This window comes from Schistocerca cancellata, chromosome 10, assembly GCF_023864275.1.
Source record: "Schistocerca cancellata isolate TAMUIC-IGC-003103 chromosome 10, iqSchCanc2.1, whole genome shotgun sequence".
NCBI lineage: Eukaryota > Metazoa > Arthropoda > Insecta > Orthoptera > Acrididae > Schistocerca > Schistocerca cancellata.
This window is the reverse complement of record NC_064635.1, coordinates 61,743,553-61,759,541: the sequence shown is the minus strand read 5'-3', so window position 1 is coordinate 61,759,541 and position 15,989 is coordinate 61,743,553. Positions and strand designations below refer to the sequence as shown.

The following is a 15,989-nucleotide window of genomic DNA, read 5'->3' as shown; positions in this document are numbered from 1 at the left end:
AATTCTCTGCACCAAGCAAGGTGGTGCTGTGGTTAGCACACTGGAGTGCATTTGAGAGGACAACAGTTCAAATATGCATCTGGCCATCATGGTTGAGGCTTTCCTTTATTTCCCTAAAACACTTCAGGCAAATGCTGCGAGGTTCCTTTGAAAGGGAACAGCTGATTTCCTTCCCCAACCTTCCCTCATCTGAAGGGATCAATGACCTCTGTGTTTGGTCCCCTCCCCCAAATTAGCCAATGAAGTGTTCTGCAGTCAATTATCATCAAGAGAGAGCTAATTCATAGACAAATCCATTGTAGAACTTGACAATGACTCCTTTAAGCCCTGGAGCCTTAGTGAGCAAAGCAACTAAAGCTGCTTTTCAACAACAGTAGTGCTGATTATTATGACTTGTTTGCAACAGTGTGGCTTCTGAATGATGGCAATATTTCTGCATTTTTCTTTGAAATGTAACTCTGAAAATTGTATCCAACATTTTGGTTTCATTTTGTTATTTTCTGTTTTGGTTCGTGTACTATCCATACGCATCTGCACAATGGTTTTTGTGTCACTGGCAGCTACAACATGTGCCAAAATATCTTGCATTTTGCAGTGGATCTTCTGAAAATATTTTGCTACAGTCCTTATTGGAGCATTCATATGTTTTGCTTCCAGTAGCTAAATGTGTTTTAATTAATATCAGCCTATCTGCAGATTTGTACTTTCTTTTGTACCTATTGAACAGCATGGGTTGTTTTTTTATAAGCTTTCTAATACTCTCTGTATACCAATCTGGATAACTACCACATTTAATTACTATGCAGTGTACCCATTTTTCTAAAGCTTGATTGACTATTTGTTTGAAATTGAACCACAGTTTTCTGAGGTATACTGTTAGAATAAAATCTCTTATGTTTGCTTGATAAATAGGGTGACCTCTTTGTTAACTTTATTGAAAATGTGAACTTCTCTGCTTTTCTTTTTTAAAAAAAAAAAAAAATCTCATCACACCCATATTGCTGAACTGTATTGGCTGCAGTCTCTATGTTAACAGCTTAAAAAATATCAAGTCTGCCTGTTATCAACAAATCTTATATATTTCTACCAGAGGTATGGTGCTCAACTGTCTGTTCCAGGTAACTTCCAAACAGAACTTCTATAATCATTTTATAGGAATACTTCAATAATTCGCAACTTATGAAACTGTTCTTTTCACAACCAATTGTGGGGTGATTTTTGTTGTTGTTGTTGTGGTCTTCAGTCCTGAGACTGGTTTGATGCAGCTCTCTGTGCTACTCTATCCTGTGCAAGCTTCTTCATCTCCCAGTATCTACTGCAACCTACATCCTTCTGAATCTGCTTAGTGTATTCATCTCTTGGTCTCCCTCTACGATTTTTACCCTCCACGCTGCCCTCCAATACTAAATTGGTGATCCCTTCATGCCTCAGAACATGTCCTACCAACCGATCCCTTCTTCTGGTCAAGTTGTGCCACAAACTTCTATTCTCCCCAATCCTATTCAATACTTCCTCATTAGTTATGTGATCTACCCATCTAATCTTCAGCATTCTTCTGTAGCACCACATTTTGAAAGCTTCTATTCTCTTCTTGTCCAAACTATTTATCATCCATGTTTCACTTCCATACATGGCTACACTCCATACAAATACTTTCAGAAATGACTTCCGGACACTTAAATCTATACTCGATATTAACAAATTTCTCTTCTTCAGAAACAATTTCCTTGCCATTGCCAGTCTACATTTTATATCCTCTCCACTTCGACCATCATCAGTTATTTTGCTCCCTAAATAGCAAAACTCCTTTACTACTTTCTCATTTCCTAATATAATTCCCTCGGCATCACCCGACTTAATTCGACTACTTTCCATTATTCTCATTTTGCTTTTGTTGATGTTCATCTTATATCCTCCTTTCAAGACGCTATCCATTCCATTCAACTGCTCTTCCAAGTCCTTTGCTGTCTCTGACAGAATTACAATGTCATCGGCGAACCTCAAAGTTTTTATTTCTTCTCCATGGATTTTAATACCTACTCCATATTTATCTTTTGTTTCCTTTACTGCTTGCTAAATATACAGTCAACACTGTCAAAAGCTTTCTCTAAGTCTACAAATGCTAGAAACATAGATTTGCCTTTCCTTAATCTTTCTTCTAAGATAAGTCGTAAGGTCAGTATTGCCTCATGTGTTCCAGTATTTCTACAGAATCCAAACTGATCTTCCCCGAGGTCAGCTTCTACTAGTTTTTCCATTCGTCTGTAAAGAATTCGTGTTAGTATTTTGCAGCTGTGGCTTATTAAACTGATTGTTCGGTAATTTTCACATCTGTCAACACCTGCTTTCTTTGGGATTGGAATTATTATATTCTTCTTGAAGTCTGAGGCTATTTCGCCTGTCTCATACATCTTGCTCACCAGATGGTAGAGTTTTGTCAGGACTGGCTCTCCCAAGGCTGTCAGTAGTTCCAATGGAATGTTGTCTACTCCAGGGGCCTTGTTTCGAATCAGGTCTTTCAGTGCTCTGTCAAACTCTTCACGCAGTATTGTATCTCCCATTTCATCTTCATCTACATTCTCTTCCATTTCCATAATATTGTCCTCAAGTACATCGCCCTTGTATAGACCCTCTATATACTCCTTCCACCTTTCTGCTTTCCCTTCTTTGCTTAGAACTGGGTTTCCATCTGAGCTCTTGATGTTCATACAAGGGGTTCTCTTATCTCCAAAGGTCTCTTTAATTTTCCTGTAGGCAGTATCTATCTTACCCCTAGTGAGATAAGCCTCTACATCCTTACACTTGTCCTCTAGCCATCCCTGCTTAGCCATTTTGCACTTACTGTCAATCTCATTTTTGAGACGCTTGTATTCCTTTTTGCCTGCTTCATTTACTGCATTTTTATATTTTCTCCTTCCATCAATTAAATTCAATATTTCTTCTGTTACCCAAGGATTTCTTCTAGCCCTCGTCTTTTTACCTACTTGATCCTCTGCTGCCTTCCCTACTTCATCCCTCAAAGCTACCCATTCTTCTTCTACTGTATTTCTTTCCCCCATTCCTGTCAATTGTTCCCTTATGCTCTCCCTGAAACTCTGTACAACCTCTGTTTCTTTCAGTTTATCCAGGTTCTATCTCCTTAAATTCCCACCTTTTTGCAGTTTCTTCTGTTTTAATCTACAGGTCGTAACCAGTAGATTGTGGTCAGAGTCCACATCTGCCCCTGGAAATGTCTTACAATTTAAAATCTGGTTCCTAAATCTCTGTCTTACCATTATATAATCTATCTGATACCTTTTAGTATCTCCAGGGTTCTTCCATGTATACAACCTTCTTTCATGATTCTTAAACCAAGTGTTAGCTATGATTAAGTTGTGCTCTGTACAAAATTCTACCAGGCGGCTTCCTCTTTCATTTCTTAGCCCCAATCCATATTGACCTACTACGTTTCCTTCTCTCCCTTTTCCTACACTCGAATTCCAGTCACCAATGACTATTAAATTTTCGGCACCCTTCACTATCTGAATAATTTATTTTATTTCATCATACATTTCTTCAATTTCTTCGTTATCTGCAGAGCTAGTTGGCATATAAACTCGTACTACTGTAGTAGGTGTGGGCTTCATATCTATTTTGGCCACAATAATGCGTTCACTATGCTGTTTGTAGTAGCTTACCCGTATTCCTATTTTCCTATTCATTATTAAACCTACTCCCGCATTACCCCTATTTGATTTTGTGTTTATAAACCTGTAGGCACCTGACCAGAAGTCTTGTTCCTCCTGCCACCGAACTTCACTAATTCCCACTATATCTAACTTTAACCTATCCATTTCCCTTTTTAAATTTTCTAACGTACCTGCCCGATTAAGTGATCTGACATTCCACGCTCCAATCCGTAGAACGCCAGTTTTCTTTCTCCTGATAACGACATCCTCTTGAGTAGTCCCCGCCCGGAGATCCAAATGGGGGACTAATTTACCTCCGGAATATTTTTACCCAAGAGGACGCCATCATCATTTAATCATACAGTAAAGCTGCATGCCCTCGGGAAAGTCTCTTATAACTATTATAGAATGATGTGAAAGTGTGAATACTGTATAACAGGAATTTCTTTTAAGTTATCACTTACATCTGCAGCTGAGTTTGGTGCCCATAGAAAGAACAAACTAAAAGTTTCATCTCATTTGCATGCCAAACCAATTTCTATCTTAGCTGATTTAAGATGCTCATTAACTGCTTCAAATACAGTACCCTCCCATCTCACAAAACTAGTCTTCTCCCTGTACACGGTTAGATTTTCTGTGAGTATCTCACTGCTGTCAATTAATAGTTGTCAAGTATTATGTGGGCCCCATACATTTTCAGTACTGTTTTTAAGTATACAGTTGTTTGATAGATTCTTAATTTTATAATTACATTTGTGAGGATAAACATAAAAGGGAATAAACAAGAAACATATGGCATTTAAATCATCCAGTGCCATGTTCAGCTAATTAAAAACAGCAGTTTATTATATTTATTTTTGTTGTATTTATTTACAGATCAGATCAATGAAATAAAAAAGGCAACAATTTCAAGAATTGTCTGCGACAACTCTGATCACGTGACAAGAATACCACACAATAGTTTCAAAAAAGTTTCCAATACGTAAGTAATTTCATAATTTTTTCGTGTTTGTTTATTTTTCATTTGTTTATTCATAGGCTACTTGAAACACAAAAGTGCTGCTATCCTGTGTGGATCATAATTATTTACAAAACTATGAAAATGAGAGTGACATTATGTGTTGTATGTTTTTTCACTAAGTTTTCACTTTCATGATGCCTGAAGATGCTTTGTGGTAGCATGTGAAAAATATTTTAGCTATCCACACTGAATGAACATCCCACTGAAATTCACATTTTTTCCATTTTTTATGGATTTGAGGAAGGTTTCCTTTGTTGTATGAGGTGAGGGTGGTGTAAAAATGCTGCTATGACATTACCCATAAGTCATACTGAAAGGCACAAGCTACAAACAGCTCAGAAGAAAAAAAAGTTAGCCAATTACATTGTTTTGGTATGATAAGTACTTTGTTTTTTGTAAAGCATTTAGTACATTTTGACAGTATCATGTAAAGAACAAAGTAGCTTTACACTTAATATGGTCCCTTTTCTTACACTTTTTTTTTTTTAGGAAGCCCAAGATATACCATTAGATGTGTTACAACCCACTTTCCTTTGTTGTGAAACATTCTATTGCCTCATAATTGGCCCAAAAACATTGCTGCTCTCAAAAAAGCAAACTGAGGGGTTTTGCACTCCTACAACAACTTCCTGGCACATGGTGCAGCCTATTCTACTTTGGGTTGAAATGAGCTTGCCCATAGCACCAGATGGCATGCTTCCCAGTGATATCGCAGGGTGCTGCAGTCAGAGTGGAAACTCTCTGACTATAAACAGCTCCAGATGCCCCATGGGGTAGCACCACTCTAGGGACTACACTTCCAGCTTTTTCTTCTCTTGCAATGTTAATTTGTTAGGTACCCAAGCCACTAGGGTGCACCATTCCATCACTCACATTATTACCAAAATTGATATTTCAACAGCAATCATAATACCATTGTTTCATTCACAAATTTGTTTTGAGGGCAGAAATTTGTAGGGAAGTTTTCTCATCAGCATAAGTGCATTTTATATTTTTTTCAGTCATAAACAAAGCTTAGATTTAATGCTAACATTGTGACAACTGGGAAAGTGGCTAGAATACTGCAATTGTTGGTGTTACTGCAGCTGTAATGTTTATGTTTATCATGTTTATGAATATTATTTCTAAGAACTATGTGTAAAAATGTTAAGGTGTTTCAAGGTGATTGACTTTTTTAGTTCTTGATACTGTAGCTGGTACATTCTGGACAGGGAGAACTAGCTTGTGACATATAAAATAAAAAATGTAAAAAACTTACATATATTTAAAAAAGAATTAGAGGTTACTATTAGGTCAAAGTTTTAATAATGTTGATGAATTTCATTGCTGCCTAAACGGATAGTGCTCATCTTTTGATATTTTTGTATAAACTTTTTTTTTCAACTTGCATGTAAAAAGAAGACAAAATATGTAAAGTGTAATTAAGAAACTCTTAAAGTGTAATTAAGAAAATGGTATTTCTGTAAATGGATTTTTTAGTATAAACCTTTTTTCCATCTTGCATGTAAAAAGAAGACAAAATGTGTAAAGTGTAATTAAGAAAATGTTATTTCACTTAATATAATGTATATAACAAAATGGATGATAAGGAATTGAACTGAATTGAACAGGTTATAGGTTGTGGAGTGTGAGAGAAAATGAATTCCATTTACAATTTACGAAGTGCAAACTTTTCCCATTTCTCTGGTGAGGAGAAGCTTACTGCAGAGAGACTTGAATGACTCTTATTGTGCAAAATAATACTGGAAACTGATGGCTTATCAGAGCACTTAAAGTAGATGTTCATAAAAAAAGTGATTGGTTATGTGGCTGTGAAGTTAAAAATGTAATATGCTGCTGCCAATGCACATTATTTGGTGGGGAGTCTTTGTCGAAAAAGTGGGAGTTACAGACAGAAATCACTGAGTACCAGAGTGAAGAATGAATTTTAAGCTGTTCACATACAAAACTGTTTAAGACTGGCAGTTTTTGGCACTGTCAGCCTTGATGAACAACTTGACAGTGCATATAGAAGGAAAATTTTGGCGTATAATCAAGATGTTAAACATAACAGGCATGTGTTAAATATTTTAATAAATTGTAATCTATTCTGTGTTTCCTCTGAATTAGCCTTCAGGTGTCACAATGAAACTGAATTATCAGCAAGCCCTGGTGTTCTGAAAAGTCCAATTGATTTTAGTGCTGAGTTGGATAAGGTAATTGTTTTCAATAGAACATCAACAACAATTCAAAATGAAATTTTACATATTATGTTGGAGAAGTATGCCAATAAAAATTTTTAAAGCAAGTAAGAGAACCAGAATGTTTAGCTGTTATAGCAGATGTAAGTAGTGCTGTATCAAAAAATGGTTCTCAGATGGCTGCTGTACACCATTTTGTATTAAGAAGTAAACCAAAAGAAAGGTTCTTCAACTTTCTGTCTCCTTCCAAACATGATGTGCAGATGTAAGCTGCGAGTTTGCTAGAATAATTAGACAGCAAAAAGTAAATGTGACACCCAAAAAATTAATTACACAGATCTATGATGAGGCATCTGTTAGGCTAGATTCTCTGCAGGGACAGGGGGGAGATGTCAGATAAAATTAATTGCAGGAAAAGTAGACACCAAGCAAAGATTCATTGGAAAAATCTTAAGAGGATGTAATTCATACATGAAATTTGTACCTTACAAAACACTTGCTTGACTGATTTTAGAGTATTGCTCATACATCTAGGATCTTATGAGGTTGGACTGATAGAAGAGATAAAGAAGATACAATGAAGAGCAGCACATTTTGTAATGGGATCACTTGGTTGACATGGTAGCATTTAGTGCAAGGTGCTTCAAGGGAGCCATTGTGCATCAGAGTTCATTCCGAGAAGAGTTGGAAAATATATTGCCCAACTCTTCGTGAAAGGCATGCTCCTGGAATTTCAGATGTAAAGCTCTGTTTGGTGCACAATGCCTTTCTTGTAGCATCTGGCAGTGAAATTTTTCAGCAAGGTTGATATCAATAGGGCAATGTCTCTAAGCACATTTTGCAACAGTGACTCGTAGTGTTACTTCTTGTATTTTCTTCTCGGGTAACTTTAAAGGAATTCACATTGTATTTCCTGAGTGAGCAGTTCTGCCTCAATTTGTTTCATATCTGAAGGGGTTCCTTGTTGCCTCAGCTTGTGTGAGCTGTGATATAATGGACAAGTAACAGTCAAAGAAATTCTCATGCCTCCTCAAAGAAGTCAGAGTGTAGACAGTATGGCATTGAAACTGGAAGACATTGTTGTCTCCAGGTCAGTTCTAAAAAGTAATCCTGGGGGACAAATGCTGTTATGACGGCATTGTCTCTCAAGGTCTTGATTATTTTCTCTGCTATGTCTATTGAATAGATAGGCCTAGGATTGTAAACCATGTGAGATTCAGTTTCATCATGACCTCTTCAGAAGAATTCAAAGGATCACAGAATTAAATAAAATTTAATAAAATATTTTAACACATGGCTATTATGCTTAACTTCTCCATATATTCTGCAATTTTCCTGCTATACACACCATGAAACTGTTTAGCTATGATGACAGTTCCAAAAAGTCCCACTCTTATGTGTGGAACAGAGAGTACAAAATATGATAGAAATGGCATGAAAGTAAGTGCATCTGCCTCAAATTTCTATGCATCCCAGTCTTTGGTATTAGCTTTTATGAAAGTAAGTTTAACCTACAAAGATAGCAATATTGAGTTTTTCACTGATGTCCAAGTCAAGCCAATTGAAGAAGTGAAGAAATTGTGAAATGTAGATTATTATTGCTCCTTGTCTTATTGTAGTTATTTCTTAATAGATGTAACCACTGATATTAAATGAGTATATAGCTTCTGGTAGTTTCTTTGAAATATTCTTTACTTTTCCAGAAATAAGGTGGTTGACTGCAATGAACTACCAGTTGTGGACCTGAGCTTCTGGAAGGAGAACAAATGACAGCACTCCAGATCAGTTATGAAGTTGATCTTGCTACACTGACTTGTTGGTTGGAATGTATAATAAATGATCTTTTGTGAACACAGCAATAAAGCCTCAAAGTTTTGGCTTGTTCACTTAAATAGTAGTTATAATTTATCAATAAAGGCCTCCATGATTATTTCTTTACACCTTCTTTTGTTCAACCAGTACTCTGTTAAGAAAATTCAGAAATAAGTGATTCAGCAATAACTCATACTGTGACCATGGAATCCTCATTGGAATATAATAACAGCAACTTAAAAGAAAAATAAGGGGTTGAAAACCAGGTTACAATCAGACAGAGTGTGATGTTGAAATTGTGGAATAAATTTAGAATATTTGGTTTTGACCAAGGATGACATCTCTGGATTTCTTAGTGGGATTGGCTAATGGTGGGATTCAGGTGTTCAACTGAGTTATTGGCTTGGCAGAACACTTGGAAAGCCACCACACATGAAAGGTAAATTTTGCTCTCATCCTGAGAAAAAGTAAATCGAAATATTGAATCTAACAATATCACCATCTCTTTTGAGACATGATGGTATCAATATGGACATAAAACAATTTTGGGGCTTGCAGCCAATCATCATTTAATTCCTCGCATGATATTTCAACTGGGCAACTGTCAGTCATCTTCAGGTGAGCCGTTGCAGACTGGTGAAATTGTCCTCCATTCCTCAATATAAAGCGCACTGTACTATTCTGCACATGCGTCGAAAACTTTTTATGGAGGATTTTGAGGAGAGAGCACTTGAATCAGCTGCCCTGAAACCAATAGTTTTTTGGAGGTATGTGGATGACAATTTCATAGTGTGGCCTCATGGAGAAAATAAATTAATGGAGTTTCTACATCATTCAATTCCATTCAGAAACATCTGGTTCATCATGGAAATAGAGAAAGATGGTTGTTCGCCTTTCTTGGATGTCCTGGTTCAAAGGAAGAATGATGATTCTCTAGGGCATTCAGTTTACGGGAAGCCCACTCATACCAATTTGTACCTGCAAGCATCGAGTTGACATCACCCATTGCAAACCATGAGTGTGCTTAAAACACTTGTTCATAGAGCTCATACTATCTAGAGACCTTACCTCAAGAACTCGCCCATCTAAAGATAGTATTCAGCGAAAACGAGTATTACATCCAGCAGATTAATAGGGCACTAACAGTTAAAACTAAGTAGCAGGAAGTGGATAAAGAGGAGAACACGCTGGAACAATCTTTAGCTTTTCTTCCTTTTGTTGGCAACACTTCATTTAAAATAGCAAGAATCCTCTGAAAATTTCAGGTAAAAATGGTTTTCCACCCACCATTGAAGACTGCAGACCTTGTGGGATCAGTTAAGGACAGTCTGTAACTACAAAAGACCAGAATTTACACAATACCGTGCCAGTGTGGTATGGCTTACAAAGGTCAAACCACATGCTCCGTGAAAGAATGCTGCACTGAACATCAACATTACACCCACCTTTTGCAGCCAAGCAAGTCCACTGTTGCTGAACATTGTATTTCTACTGGACATTCAATGGAGTATGAGAAAACAATGATTTTGTCCACAGCTACGTCTTTCTGGGACTCCATTACTCCAGTGGAAGACTCTGCAGGAGAGGCGCTCAGTAGCTCGATACGGGCTTTTGTTGAAGTTTCGAGAACATACCTTCACTGAGGAGTCAAGCAGAATATTGCTCCCTCCTACGTATATCTCGCGAAGAGACCATGAGGATAAAATCAGGGAGATTAGAGCCCACATAGAGGCATACCGACAATCTTTCTTTCCACGAACAATATGAGACTGGAATAGAAGGCAGAACCGATAGAGGTGCTCAAAGTACCATCCACCACACACTGTCATGTGGCTTGGGGAGTATGGGCGTAGATATAGATGTAGACAGAGTGTGCCGATGGCCACGGCAAAAACAGCAATGCAGAGGGCGATTGAGTTCCGCTATTCCACCAGCGAGGGTGCTGTCGGCGGGCAGTGTGGTTCATCTATCATGTTTTCAATGCATGCACAGAATAGTTACAGTGCGCTATATATTGCGGGATGGAGGATGATTTTGCCAGTCTGCGACGGCTCACCTGAAGATGACTGGCAGGTGCCCAGTTGAAATGTCATGCGAGGAATTGAACGACGACTGGCTGCGAGCCTGAAATTTGTTTGAACAATGGACATAAACCATTCACCAAAATCAAATGCACATAAGATATGTCCCAGAAATACAGTTATTCTCATAATATGAAATTTTTTGGTTTTATCAACTCACAACCAAACTGTCACCTTATAATCTAACTCAGACCTCAGGCTACATTAGCGATCAGTGTGTCCCTACAATTAAGATTTTGTATTCACTTTTGTAGGCTTTGCAAGTGTGCAAGTAAACTGTCACTTTTAACCCTAACATATAATTTAGGCTCCACTACAGATTAGTCGCTTGACACAATGTACACCTACAAAAAATAACAAACTAACACAGTCAGTATTATATTGTATCTTTCCTTGTGTGGATGTGTTGCATTCCTTATTTCATCTGTCCACTTCACACACAAGAGATTTACTGATGATGACATTTACACAGTGGTTCTTGAATGATTCTGTAATCAGGGAGTGGATTTCTATCATCAGGGAATTGAGCAATTGGTAGAATGTTCCAACCATCATTTACAAAGGCTTGGTGCTTGCGAAAAATCATGTCATGTGTCACTTTAGCATTCAGATGTACCATTCAATAATAGTTACTTTTAGAAGTCCCTTGCTAACATCAGGAACCTATGAAACAAACTTACATTAAAGGTAACCATGAAATGAAAACAAGGATAGCTATTGCAAAAGAAATGTTTTACAGAAAGATAATTTTCTTGGGTCCATTAAATAAACAATGAAGGAAAAGATTAGTGAAGTGTTTTGTGTGGAATGTTGCTGAAACATGGAGACTGTGATAGAAAGAGGAGAAATGTACACACGTTTGTGTGGTTTTGTTTTATTTCCTCTAGCTCATCAAAGAATAACTCCAAAAGCTAGCAAGTTTCCCTTCCTTTGTGTGTCCCTATGAACAATCTGATGCTTCTGCTTTTCAGAAAAGTGGTGTCCTTTAATCATAAAATATTTTCATACGACACTTAATGTTTCAAGAAATACAGTGAAAATATAAGGAAATGGAACTTCAAAATATAATGGAAAAGTATAATATGAGGAACGATATTTTGATTGATAGTCACCAAGTGTCATAGTTCCAAAAACGTACTTTAGAACATAAGACTTGCAAATTTCACAGATACAATCCCAGGAAAAGAATGGTAGTGAAATGTCTATTTGACACAGCTGTATCTACTGAATAGATTCACAGAATTTTACATTGTTTTCAGTATGCAAATGATTTTACAGTCTCCAACCATTCGTTAAGTGAGCATTGAGCAACAGTATTTTGTCTACTCACCAAAAGGAGTTTTGTTTTAGCTTTATTAATATTTATGTTACAGAGAAAACAGAGTGCTTTCCATCTGGAACAGCAATACTTCTAATTGTTTCACAGCTTCACTTAACAGAGTGATATCACCAGAAAATCTCAACATGTATAGTTTTTTATGGTGGACTTTAATTCCTCCTATAGGTTCCAGTTTATCTCTGACTTCATCTCTCGCCCTCTGAATGTATCCATTCGACAAGACGAGAGACAGTGAGCAGCCCTGTCATATATCCTGCTCAATAGTAACACTGAGGTTTCCCACACCTTATCACAGCCACCTCTTCTCTATGCAGTCACTGCATTACTCTTCTGTCCTGCTGCTTTATATCACTCTCTCAGCAGCTCGAAAAGGTGTCCCTAGTCTAAACTGTCAAATGATTTCTACTTGTCGTTGGAGGCAATATATGTGTCACAGGCGTTCTGTAGTCTTTACTCAAGAATTAACTGCAAGCTGAGTACTGCTTCTTGGGTGCCCACACCTCTTCTGAAGCCAAACTGGTCACCTGTGATCATTGCATCTGTCCTGGCTTCAATGGTCCTTATAATGATGGAGGTCAAGATCTTGGAGGCCTGTGTTAGCAACATGGGTTTTGCAACTTTAAAATTTTGTAAGGTACTTTGATAAAAATGAAACATTATTGGTGCTGTAATATTATTTGAACAAATGAGTTTAGTGATAAGCTTAACTTCAAAATTAGGGTCCACAAATTGCAGTAATTTTGCTACCTTGGAAGTAAAATTATATATATCAGACTAACACAGGCAAGTAATGAGGAAGCTGACCACAGAACTGATAAGGAGAGGAACATGTGGAAAATATTGGCAAGAATGACAGGACACATGAGGAGACATCAGGGAATTATTTTCATGCTGCCCGAGGCAGCTCTAGGTGGTAAAAACTGTAGAGAAAACCAGATATTGGAATTTAGAGGACAGATAATTGTGTTAAGTGCTACTTTGAGATGAAGAAGGTGTCACAGGAAAGGAGGTAACAGTGTGCCGTATCAATCTAGACAGAAGACTGATGACACAAAATTTAATAATCAGCCAATGAAAAATTATTCTGGAATTTGTTAATTTACACAGCAGATTGTACAAATGGAAACTTGCCAGCAGCAAATTTAAGTTTCCTCTCTGCCATTTTTACTTGTTTACTCCAATGTTGTGTCTCACTCCAGACCCCAGTTGGCAGGAAGCCTAAATTCAAATAGCGTCTTTGCCTCAGCACCCATTCACCAACCTCTAAAATGCTTTAGTACTTAATTTCTAAAATTTTAGGTGCTGCGATGCATCTCTATAACCATATAAAATCTCTACAACCCCCTCCATTCTCAGGCAAAAAAATCACAAGTTTCGAATTTTTAAAACCTGAGATAAAACTTACAACGAGAAATTAGTTCAGAAATTCAGGTTTCAAAGTGCCGCCGCGCAGTTACGCGCGAGCTCTACATGCGGCGCTGCCTGCCAGCCGTGCAGCAGCCGCGCCACCTGAGCGGCCAGACAGCCAGCCGCCGCCAGACTTGGACTCGGTGCTGATTTGAATGTTACCGTGTTCACATGTCTTGCTTTGTCTACTTGCTCTGGGACTTACATGTGTTGTGTCGTTTTTGAAATATACGTGTTCAACTTGACGTTATAACTATCGGCGACGAGGTAGTGGATTTTTCCTTTTCATCGTTGACACACAGGCTTCAATAGCTGCTTATAGCACCTATTGCAAGGTCTCATTGAACAGCAAACGCTTCTCACATCGGCCATTCGCGATTTCGTCGCGGCATCCAATGCGGGCCGTTTCTCGTCTTTGTCTATACCTCCTTTTCCTCCTCACGACGAGACGGCGGATGACTGGTCTGATTACGAAAAAGTCTTCGACAGCACTTCTTGGCATTTCATGTCGCGGACGAACAAACATGTCTCTGTTCCTTTTATGGATTTCACCTCAAATGTATCGATTGTTGTCGCAATTGGCTCCTTTGAAAGATCCCGCGCCTTTGTCCTTTGCTGAAATGTGCTCACTTCTGTCCGTATATTTTCATAAGCAAACGTATGTGGTTGTCTCTCGTGTTGCCTTTTATCGTTGTCAAAAACAACCGAATCAATCCTATCGCGCTTCGGCTGCTGAACTTCACGGCCTTAGTCGAAAGTGTCAATTTGTTACTACGGGATGCCATTATCCGATCGGCGCCCGACAAAGAAGTGAGGCAACGTGCCCTTCAGTTGGCAAATCCGACTCTCGATGAAGTCCTATCCATCGCTCAGTCTTTTGAAATTTCTCACGCCGCTGGAGTGCAAATAGAGGCGTGGGGTGACGTTGGGGACATACAACCTCTGTGCGCTGTTGACGACGCGTGTGGCGCGTCCCCGCCGGCCGACGTGGCCGCAGTGCGCTCCCACGCGCAGCCTCGGCCTAACCGTAAACAACCCTCTCAGAAACTGCAGCAAAACCCCCCGGCAACTTCCTTCATGTCAGCGGTGTTTTGCGAAACATTCACGCGAGGATTGTCCCCAACGTTGGGCCACGCGTCACAATTGCAAAAAGAAGGGTCATGTGTCTTCCGTTTGCAAATCCGACCATATACATGACGTTCGTGACCGTGACGCTGATTCTGCTTGTGTTGTCTGTCAATTGCACTTCTTTCCTTTCAGGGAAGTTATTCCTCACTGTCCAAATCCTTGGTCGGGATGTTCGGATGCAGGTGGATACTGGTTCTGCTGCCACTATCATTAATTCTCAGACGTATCTTCAATTGGGTTCTCCACTCCTATCACCCGTCACTCGGCAATTACGGACGTACAATAAACAGAAGATTTCCCTCGTGGGACAATTTGGTGCTGAGGTATCTTACAAATCTGTCGTTCGCACTGCTCCCATATTTGTGACCGACCATAGTAACGCGGAGAATCTTTTTGGTTTCGATACCTTTCGCGTTTTGGGTTCTCCATCGTCTCTGATGCTATTCCTTATGCTCAATTGGATTCCTTGCGACGACATTTTCGTCCCTTTTTTTCTCCTGGGTTAGGCCGTGCAAACGACTTTGAAGCTCATATCACGCTCAAATCCACTGCTCGGCCTAAGTTTTTTCGGGCTCGGCCCATTCCTGTGGCCCTTCGCGATCGGGTCAAACGGGAGCTGGATCGTCTCACTACTTCAGGGGTCTTGCTTCCTGTCACTTCCAGTGAGTCGTCCTCTTCTGTCGTTGTCGTTGCTAAGCCAATTGGTGATATTCGTCTCTGTGGCGATTTTAAAGCCACTGTAAATGCGCAATGGCTCATCGACACTTACCCTATGCCCCGACCTGAGGATTTGTTCACTAAACTTGCGGGAGGCCAGTATTTTTCTAAAATTGACCTGTCAGAAGCTTATCATAAACTTCCTCTCGACGTGGCTTCCCGGCAGTTTCTGGTCCTTAACACGCCTTTCGGCCTCTATCAATACCGACGATTGCCATTCGGGGTTGCCAGCGCCCCTGCTCTCTTTCAGCGATTTTTGCAACAATTATTGCTCCCTATCCCTGGATATATCTATTACATGGACGACATTGTTGTCACTGGCTGCACCACTGAACATCTTCAGAATCCCCGCACACTTTTCATGTCTTACAGACTGCCGGTCGTAAGTGTAATCTTCAGAAATCACAATTTTTTCAGGCATCTATCACGTACTTGGGTTTCCAACTCTGTCGACATGGTATTCGCGTGCTTCAGTAAACTGTCGCTGCGATCGATGCCCTTCCTCGCCTTACATCTGTTAAGGAACTGCAGGCCTTCTTGGGGAAAGTAGCATACTATCACAGGATTTTACCGTCTGCTTCTTCGGTGGCTCAGCCGTTGCATCGCCTGTTGCATAAAAACGTGCCTTTTCACTGG

The 15,989-nt window shown here is 39.1% G+C and overlaps 1 protein-coding gene across 1 annotated transcript in view; it reads left to right on the top strand.

Annotated features, from left to right (window-relative positions):
- LOC126106594 (peroxidase-like) overlaps nt 1-8,807 on the top strand; it is a 117,829-nt gene extending 109,022 nt beyond the window's left edge. The window contains exons 13-14 of the mRNA XM_049912938.1: nt 4,545-4,650; nt 8,573-8,807. Coding sequence (XP_049768895.1) covers nt 4,545-4,650; nt 8,573-8,639 — 173 coding nt within the window. The 3' untranslated portion in view covers nt 8,640-8,807. The remainder of the gene's footprint in view (nt 1-4,544; nt 4,651-8,572) is intronic.
- Nucleotides 8,808-15,989: the final 7,182 nt, after the last annotated feature.